Source organism: Anneissia japonica, unplaced genomic scaffold, assembly GCF_011630105.1.
Source record: "Anneissia japonica isolate Jap-2015-1 unplaced genomic scaffold, ASM1163010v1 scaffold287752_len1182401_cov188, whole genome shotgun sequence".
NCBI lineage: Eukaryota > Metazoa > Echinodermata > Crinoidea > Comatulida > Comatulidae > Anneissia > Anneissia japonica.
Genome location: NW_022687544.1, coordinates 107,929 through 118,273, shown reverse-complemented (window position 1 = coordinate 118,273; position 10,345 = coordinate 107,929). Strand labels below are relative to the sequence as shown.

Sequence of the window (10,345 nt, the reverse complement as noted above, 5' to 3'; positions counted from 1 at the left end):
ATCGTTTGGACGCCGATATTCCGTTTTGGCCTTTGCTCCTCACCTTTAACTATGGCCGATTGGATGGACCATAAAACGCATCCAGATGACTCTCTAAAAAAATGAATCATACGGACTTGTTTACCTGCTAGTGAACATCTCTTTGTATGCCGTCTGTGTGTGAAAGAACTGACAGAAGTACGTAAACTCAGGGAGGTCCCAAAAGTCGGTTGGGTACTGGGACATCGTTCAGTAGGCCTAGTACCGTGCATAGGTATCGTAATACTCAGTATTTTTATGAATCGATGAATAAATATAATGTTAAAAAATCCAATTTTTTAGTTATTTCTGATGTAGTCGCAGGCCACCATCAGTTTTAAGAAGCGCGATCGCCCCTCCTGTGCAGCTGTGGTAACAACATCCAGCACAGCAATTAATTGCTCTCCTTGCCATTGAAAGGGTTCATGTGCTAAGACCCATGCCTCCCAAAAACGTTGTCCATGATCAAATTAGATGAAATTTTGCATTATACTAAGCTAAATTATATTTACATTTAATAAAACTATATTAATTAAATTTATTTGAATTTCACATATACTGTATCTGCCAACATTCAAATATCAAAAATAGGGACGCTATTCATTGGTGCCACGTCCCCACCTCAAACAATTTGTAAGATGGTAATTATATTTCTTAATTTCCAGTTGCTTTAAATAAAAAACAAGTGTTAATTTCAAATGTACTGTTTATTTAACTCACAACCAACACAAATATTTAAGTTACATTTTAATCAGTAGACCTACAGACTTCACCATAAAGGGCCCAGTATGTTGCTTGTTTCGCTGATCTCATAACGACATTTGAGTATTTAGACAGAGAATGACATATGACAAAAGCAAAAACTTTTACAGAAAAAGGCCATAACAGAAACTAAATTTTACATAAAAGATATGTTTGTACAATATTTAATTGAATAGGCCTTGGTCTTTTTTTCCCAGCCAGGGCTAGGCCTAAGATGAATCCTAGGTCTAGACCTAGTCAGACTAGGCCTAGGGTCTCTAGAAGGTTAGGCCTAAAACATCTGCCAATTGAAGCCTAGGTAGTAACCTATTATTTATCTTCATAGTACATTATTATTATCATATTTAAAACATTGTTTATTATCTAAAAATAACCAAAATAAACATGTACGCCTACTATACTACCGATCAAATAGTCTGGAACTTCAGTCACATTTGAGGGAAGCGATTTGAGGAAGTTTAGCCAACGTGACCACTGGGGAAAATCAAAATTTCCAAGATTGAGTCTAAAAAATTCCAAGATTGCTTTTAAAAACCCAAGATTCGCAAAATATTAGTAAAATATACATAAACTTCATTTAAAAATCTTTCATTTTAAAGCTTTTTCAATAAATTATATACCGTACAGTATTTTGTACTGTACAGGTTTAACAAAGTGTCTGGATTTTCGAGACCAGAAACTCGTTAGCTTTGTGGAGGAGGGGTGGGGGTGCTGATGGGGAGGCTGCAAAGGTGAAGCAGGGGGTTTGATGATCAGTTGAGGGGTGCTAACTTGCAAAATAAGGTGATTTTAGGTGCTCTTTAATTGACCGTGATTTGCTTGGGGGGGGGGGTAAGTAATATTTTGAGGGCCATACTATTAGAACGCCTACTCTGTGCGCCCTACAATATTATATAAAAGGGCATAATCAATCTTTACAGAGTGTCTAATTGATCTGTCAATTTTATACCAGTACTGCATGGGAGTATTTAACAATAAGAAAAATGAGGAAAACAGTTTCCTTTAAAATTTACTTAAGGGAGTGTGTACAAAACTGGGTCTATGGCATCTATAATTTAAAGTGTAGAGATATGGACCCTATTATTATAAACTGTTGAATTCTAAATAATTACAAGATGACCAAGCATGTGAATGAATCAGTCTAAAATAATATTCAAAGATATTATACAGCAGCTAACCGCTAATGTTTGTTTTGCATGTCTATTAGCTACATGCCATTAATCACAAATGTATGTGTGTATGTATGTTTATTGGTCGTAAAATTAAATATCAAGTTGACCCATAAAATATATTGTCAATATTTATTTGAATTCGTACACCGATTGTACAAATCTTGTTTGCTTGTTTTCAATATTATAGCTGTTTCATTACGATGACGATGTTTTGAAATCGTACTGTATAACACTCCCAAATTTGTTCTATGGGCAAACAACAGAAGGCTCTGAATTTTTACAAGTCGACCAAGCATGTTGATGTATCATTATTGTTCAAATACGATCACTATTCAAACAGAGAGCAGCAGGCGGATAATTTGTTTTTTCTTTTCTTTGTATCTACTACACAAAAATCAACAAAATACCCCTGAGTAAAGCTTGCAGAACCAAACCCAAAGAAAGCGTGCAAACTTAAATATACAGTAATGCACTAAGGTAGTAACTCTAAGCAAAAAGGTTCGACAGAAAAGTAAGAAAACGAACAAAACAATAAACAAACAAGTTGTTAAATTCTTGACAGCGATGATTATAAGATAAGATAAGATAAGATGCACTTTATTGCTCCAAGTCGGAAATTCAGTTCTCGCATTAAAATACAGTAAAGCAATTAAAAGAATGATCAAATATAATGAACTATAAAAATTACAATGTAAAAAAGATATCAAAGAACGACCATTAAAACATTATAAGTCACCGAAGCATTATTATTATTATTATTATTATTATTATTATTATTATTATCATTATTATTATTATTATTATTATTGCGTTATTTCGTCCGGAAATAGTTGTTTATTAACTTTTTGTCCCATGTTGCATTGTGGGATGGATACATGACATGGATGTTGTAACTTCACGGTGCTTACACAGAAGGAAATCAACTTCTCCTTGTCGCTGTAACATGTGACAAGCAGAGGCTAAGGTGATTTCTCTGTGTGCATCTAGCCATGGATTCCTCCATGGTCTAGCTAGTGTGTGATGTTCATCTGTTTGCCTTGAATGGCTGAGCCCAAGGCTGTTCATAGCTGACAAAATAAAATAAAATAAATGACAATAAACAGAAAATAGTGATCTTGTTGACATTATCTGTGTGAATTGTTTTGTAAAGACATCGTTAAGAGGTGAATGAGTAAAGCTTTTTTTTTTTTTACTTTTATTGAAATTTTAACTGGTCACGAGGACTTATCATTGTCATAATTAACAGGTTTGCCATTTTTTTTATTAGTCATTGGCCGGCAGACCAGTGTTATTTCGAACCCTGGGAGACAATTTTTAGTATACAATGGAATTAGACAGGTTGTAAAGTAGTGGAAGGGATGTGAAAAGAATGCATACAGTGCAAGTAGCTATACTATCAATAAAGAAAATATGTAATGTAAAGTAAACAATTACCTTTGAAACCACCAGGAATGTCACACAACCTTGGAATGATAGTTGGACTAGTGGGGTTCTCATCAGAGGTTGATCCACTTCTGATTTCTTTGCCGACTTCCTCCAACTCATGCAACTCTTGTTCCGTTGCAGTGGTGTCATGGATGCATTCATTCATATCTGGTACCACTGAACATCTAGGGCAGTCTGTCACAAAAATACCTGCCGAAAAATTGACAAAGTTTTGGCTTTTTGATAGTTCATCATCAGCAGAAATGGTGTGATTACACCTTTGTAAACAGTCGTTAACTGATGGCTTGCTTTGGTTTGAGATTTTATCATCAAGTTGTGAGGAAACTGCAACTTCACCATTGAGTCTTGATTCAACTTCCTTACTCTCAATAGTATTTAGAATATCCTGCATTATCTTGTCCACTGCATTATTAACAAACAAGTCTGAGGAATGTTCAGATGGTTCAACCTGATCATCTATATTTGAAAGGGACGACTCAGCACATGATGAGGTGGTATGGCCGTCGTCAGCCTCACCATTTGTGGTATCAGTTCTTTCTTTGTTAGTCATTTCTATTTTGTTTTCCTCCTTGTCTGTTTCTCCAATATGATCTAACACCAAAGTCTGTGGGCTCTCTTCATCTGCATTATTTTCATTGTCAGAACATGTGATATCTATTAAATTCCCACAGGGTACTTCATTCTCATCCTGTTTGCTTTGGTCTGGTATCAGTGTAGGCATGGTTTCAAAGGTGGCATCAAGGGTAGGAGTTTTCAAAGACCCATTGCCACATGAGCAGACGCTCTCAGAGCGGTCTTTCATAAGATCCGATGGGTCTACACCCAGACTAGGTTCAGTATGTATAGGGCAGTATACTTCATGGGTTCCATCCCTGTAACAAAATAAACAATATAGTAAAGTGACAAACTTGATACTATACACAGTATATATAAAATAAAGTGAAACCTTTCCATGTACACAAATTAATCGATTACACTTTAGAATTTAGCATATAGTTAAATTTAGTAGTTTAGTTTAGTTTTAGAGTGTAGTTTAGTAAGTGAAGATTTAGATTAAGGAAAAGCACTTAAATTGGGCTGAATTCTGTGTAAAGACAGAAAATCCAACTGGAACAAAATCCCAATTTTTTTTTTTTGTATTCCCATAGTTCAGTAGGCCTATCATCGTAGATAAACTTTTATAAGAATGCTTTGCCTTCATTGTCTTATTTATTCATTTTAACACTGTATACATTATATTTAAAACCCTTTTTCTCAAAGTGTTTCATTACACACAGGGTAATATATACTTTCGTTTAGTGCTGCAGTGCTTATTCGAGAGTGGTGCTTAGCTAAAAAAAAATCAAGTTTGGTACAGCGCATATTTGAGAGCCACGCTTATTCGAGCATTTATGGTACACCATGTGTAAAAATATGGTTTTTGAGGCAAAGGCAAAACAACTGGTTGGTTTTCTCAATGTTTCTGACAGATTGCTCTGACCATCACCAGCAAAATTACGGTCTCCTGATTACGGTCGGAGCACTCTCACTGACTCAGATTTATAAATGTCGTCATGCTTGGGTAACACACAATTTCTTTAACCTAATAAGAAAGCATTGGTAAAAGAAAGTTGTTCTAACCTGTTTGTCATGGGAGCAATGTCCCTGTACATAGCAGCACCGAGAACTTGATCCATTGGTGATAGTACGCCATACGGTGCTGTACCTCTGTCAATGACTAATGGGTCTGACACGTTAGGATCAAACATTATGGCATTTGGTGTAACTAACATAGTTCCATTAACAACACCCTGTAGAAAATAAATATTTCATTAGACCCCTATTTTTTTTTTCTGAGAGAAGGCAGAGCCATAAAAGTTAATTTTTTTTGCTGGACCAAGGTCTAGTTTTGCCAAAAATAATTGTTAACCCTTATACATCAGCTATTGAATGTTTGTCTAGTTTTAATGTATTTTTTGCTAGCCCAGCCTAAACTACTCAAGTCCTGTACCCAGGACCAACAACTTTTTACAGCCCTGGAAGGCCATCACATACAGTTGTGTCTCTAGGCTGTATTACAGCCTAGAGACACACACTACTAATTCATTTATGAAATTATCAGTCAGACAATTTAACTAAGTTACAAAGAACCATTGAGGGATAATGTCTGCAAACCACCTGTATAAACATTTCACAAAATATTACATATTAAAAAAAGATATAAAAATAAATATACTTATATTAATAAAAATATTATAAATGTAACTTAATATATTAAGTACCCCAACATAAAAGTCATCAATAATACATAAACAAAAATATATTTTTTAAATACAATTCAAATGTGGGTTGTTTTCTGAGGACGCTATTTATTGACAAATAAGAGACCTATCAATTTAATAATCTCCAACATATCTAAGATTCAAGCAAGCCTAGATTTCCAGGACAAGTTTTGGCTAGCTGTTTATAAGATTGCATTGTAGTTCCATGTCAACCTTCAGGACATTGACCTACAGTGTCAATTGAAGAAATAAGACTAAATTAACAAGTTTTTAGAAAAGGGGATTATAAACTATTGAGTATGAGTATTTAACTTAAATCCGAAAAAAGCTAATTGTCAGGCCATATTTAAATCTACTGGGAACGCATGAAATAAGCACAGGTATTATTTTCCACATAAAAGTTAATTATAGTAGTAAAGAAATGCATTACTTGTTTACTAAATACAAAATGAAGTATTGCAGTAACGTTTTACCAGATTTCTGGAGATTTATAAGACAATATGACAATATCTAACATGGGAATTTGAAGTAAATATGTGATTGATTGTTTGAAAACTAAAGTCAGCAGTAATTTCTTACATAATGGCTTTTGAAAAAGTAAACATCCCCAGATCATCACTGTTGATTCGCAGTTATGTCCAAAAAGGACCACTAATTGTCAAAATGAACTGAAGATGTATTACTCCCTAGCTATCTATAAGCTTAAAATTTAGTAGCAGTAGTTACTTTCACTTGACAATGATGGGTGAACCATTGAACATGTAATGGTTTAAACTCTTTATATTTATTAAATGCATTGCTGCATTTGTACAAGATGTGCATGTATTTGATAAATTTATTGATATAACCAAAGAAATACAAGATAGAGCACTCGCATAGCAAAAATGAAGCGGAAATTGGTCCAGACGTAGGCGGCGCCCTTCTCTTTTTATAATGTAAGTTTTCTATACATGGTCCAGACGTATAGGGCGCCCTCCTGTTGCTAGGTATATCCAGACGCACACGGAGCCCTTCTTTTTTCACTAATGGAGGAAAACTTTATCACTAATCAGAGTCCGGTCATACGATTCTGCGCTTTTGTGTCGTCATTTTATTGTTTTGATTTATTTATGCCTACTTGTTTGTATCTTATGGATAATAGCAACGATTTCAACCTCTGCAAAAGGAGATTATGTATTCACAGTTATTTAACGTTTTTTTAGATCCAGCCGTACTCGGCGCCCCATTGTTTGTATTCCCACCGTGCATTTCGGTGGACCAGTTTATTTCTTAGGAGAACTCTATCTTGTGTTTCTAGTATCTTTGATATAACATAGTCACACATACCTCACCATCTGTAATATACTTCACATTTAACTTGAGAAACTGCTTGCTTCCGATTTCGGTCTCAGATTCCTTTGACGAGGTCCGCACAACTTTACCTGGTTTTGGATCACTATTTTTACGGAGGAATGATTTCAATTTCTGTTTCTTAGATCCCTGGTCACTGCTTTTCGACTTACTTAGTTTGAATTTGGAAATTTTGTCATTTTTACTTTTTGCCATAACTACTGGTACATCAATAGATTTTTGTTTCACTACTGGTAAATCCTAAAAGCAAAAAAAAATATTTTGAGTATAATACATTAAAAAAAATATTGTACTATATGTACATAACCAATGTATCACATTTTCTTTTTTATTTATAGTGTCAAGTACAAAATGATCAGAAACCAGGAAGGAAATAGCAAAAACCTCAAGACATCCTTTATCAGAATACTGTATATTACACCAGATTAAGTTTTTTTATTTATAAATATAATACAATAGAATGATACTCAAAATATATTTTTAGTTGTTTGTATGTTATTAACATGTGTAAAAAGCAAGGCTTACAGGGTGGGTACACATTGGAAATTTAAAATTAGGATTGGATTAAAACAATAACATTAAAATTATCCTAAAAGGTAAATGAAAGACATATGCTAAAAATAATTAATATTTTAACTTGGAAAATTAAAATATATTGCTTTCCATGTTCTTTTATTAATAATTTTAACTTTATAGCCTTCATCTTTTGATGATTTGTTTATATTTTATGTGGTTTTTATACTAGTCAGGTTATGTTTCATTTATTAAAAAATGTCTAAACATCTCATAGCATTTCACAGCCCTGGTCACTGGAAACAAATGATTATAGCGAATAGTCAGCAAAGTATATAATGAACCCAAAGCTCCTAAAAAAACCAACACCTTATTATGTAACAGCTCCACTAATTTTCAATCAAGCATTTTAAATCAAATAACTGCACCAATTTCTCAGAGAAGGTAAAAATATCACCGTAATTATGGAGTTGAAGAAAAGAAAACAATGGAACTGTGGAGTAATCAAACTGACATTTAGAGTGCCGGTCTGATGCTCTGCTCTAAGCAAGCTAAACTGCACCAGTTGGCAATACAGTAGTTGTTACAAGTGCAGTACTTTAAGGAGCCCAGACAGAACCTCATCCTATTTACTGAGAAATATCAGTTATGCAGTGGCCCAATGACTCAACTTGAGAAGACAACTAGAGTATTTTGAATGGAGATCATCAAAGTACTGGATACTCCAGACAATTTTTCAGGAAATAATGGCTCCTTTGGCTTCTATTTCCTACTCAAAAAGCAGACTAATAATTACTTAATAATTAATTTAATTTATAATTGCTTTATAAGTCAGCTGTGATGTCAGTCACCTTTTATTTGGCCCTTTAATGAAACTGCTGGTTGAGAGAGCAGTTGCTATATATTCATAAATCAAACAACTGGTTGCAGCGGCAGTTGCTTAGTGATTACTGTGCATGTGTATTAGCTGTGTGTGCTAGAATGATTAATTTTGTTAGTAGTACGCATACTAACACTCTTCACACAGAGCTCCTAGCAAACAAAATATGTGGCAAAGACAAGCCAAACCAGTCACTCGTCGCAAAAATTGATTTTGAGTTATTAATACAGTGTTAGAGAGTAAAATAATAGCTATAAAATGGTAAAAAAATCATTCAAATCCGACATTTCCTTATGAGGTTACAAGCGTTTAACCACACAGCTGTTTAAAGAACAATATATGAGAAATTAGCCGTCAAAGTTTATGATTTCAGGCATTTCTCATGCAGAAACTATCTTTAAATCCTTAAAAAGTATTGTTTTAACATTGAAAATGGGGAAAATAACAGCATAGAATGATGTGTAGATATATCAAGGTTAGTTTAGTGCAATAAAATAGATTTTTTTAAATTTGACATTCCAGCATGTTTTGGCCATTTTCTCTGAAACATGATTTGCGACGAGTGACTGGTTTGGCTTGTCTTTGCCACATATACCACCGTGATGTACTGTAGTAACATCTCCCCAGCTTTGCAAAAAAATCTGGAGGTACTACTGTATATCAAACTAGTGATCAGTCAGGGATAGGGAAATTCAGTGCAAATGAAAGTGATGACGTTACCACTGACTTATAATACCCAGTATATTGATCTTATTATTTAATTTGTAAACTACCTGTATTCCTGTTTTAGCAACAGGTGAGGTTGGACTAAAGCTGACTGGCTCTTCAGAATCTGGATCAGGTACAAATAAAATCTACAAAAGAAAAATGAGAAATCTATAGAAACAAAAAAGTAACTTATGTACATTAGTTATATCTCATGTTGAATAAGAACATTTCTATTATTGTTAGTAATGCTCTAAGATGTCAATTTCACCTAAAATACTACAGTAGAATCATTTAAATTAATTGGTATATATTTGGAACAAGTTATTACGTGAAACAGCGTACAGTAACATCTCCCAATTACATACCCCTCCATCCGAACAAAGTTCGTAAATGAGAAAATTTGTAATTCACAGAGTTCAAAGTTTCATAGCATCTCTGTGTGGTGAGGGTAGGCCTGGGCCTATGATACAAAGTACTACCTAGCTAGCCTTGCCTTGCGAGCCACATTTTGTCACAAAGTATAACTTGGATTTTACTGTTTTCTGCAACAAAATAATACTTTACAGTTAGCCAAAATTACCTGTGCTAACTGTGAAGTATTCATTGAAGTGATTTCCGAATGAAAACATGACAATAATGGCCAAAACGAGTGTTATTATTCCCTTCAAAATGATCACGAATAAATGCGAATAGCGCCCCACAATAAACAAAAAGTGAGATTTACTGCACAATATGCCTCAATAAGAACGCACAGCTCAAATACATCACCTGAAAATGATTGATATTCCTTCTTTAAACTTAGTTTTATGTCACTTTATTGGTTTATGTTTTTTTTCTTAGTTGATGTAACATTTTATACAGTAGAACCTCGTTTTTACGTACCCCAGTTATACGAACCCTCTGTTTTACGTACGCCTCTTTTACGTATGCCTCGTATGGACGATGACGTCATCAAAAACCCCGAAAATATTCAAAACAAACGGCCCTTTTCAGAGCAACCATAAGTAAAAAGAATATAACAATAAACTATAACTATTAACAAACCATAATGCAACGTATTTCCATTAAACAGCAACGTTGATTGAGTCTAATACCGGGTTGTTATAATCTAAAACCATGTGAACTGAGTGAGATGAACAGCTACCGATGGTGCTAAAAATTATTGCTTTCCTCCATAGCTTCGTGTGGCAAACCATGGAAGAACTCGTCTGGTCGAATTTTCTACACGAAGCTGA

General features: G+C 34.2%; 1 protein-coding gene across 6 annotated transcripts in view; it reads right to left on the bottom strand.

Annotated features, from left to right (window-relative positions):
* Positions 1–10,345, bottom strand: part of LOC117119419 (nuclear receptor coactivator 7-like) — a 65,099-nt gene that overhangs the window by 13,392 nt on the left and 41,362 nt on the right. For all 6 annotated transcript variants that reach the window (XM_033264261.1, XM_033264244.1, XM_033264251.1 and 3 more), the window contains 4 exons: positions 9,176–9,256; positions 6,986–7,249; positions 5,019–5,188; positions 3,387–4,270 (listed from right to left, as the gene is read on the bottom strand). In XM_033264261.1, coding sequence (XP_033120152.1) covers positions 3,387–4,270; positions 5,019–5,188; positions 6,986–7,249; positions 9,176–9,256 — 1,399 coding nt within the window. The remainder of the gene's footprint in view (positions 1–3,386; positions 4,271–5,018; positions 5,189–6,985; positions 7,250–9,175; positions 9,257–10,345) is intronic.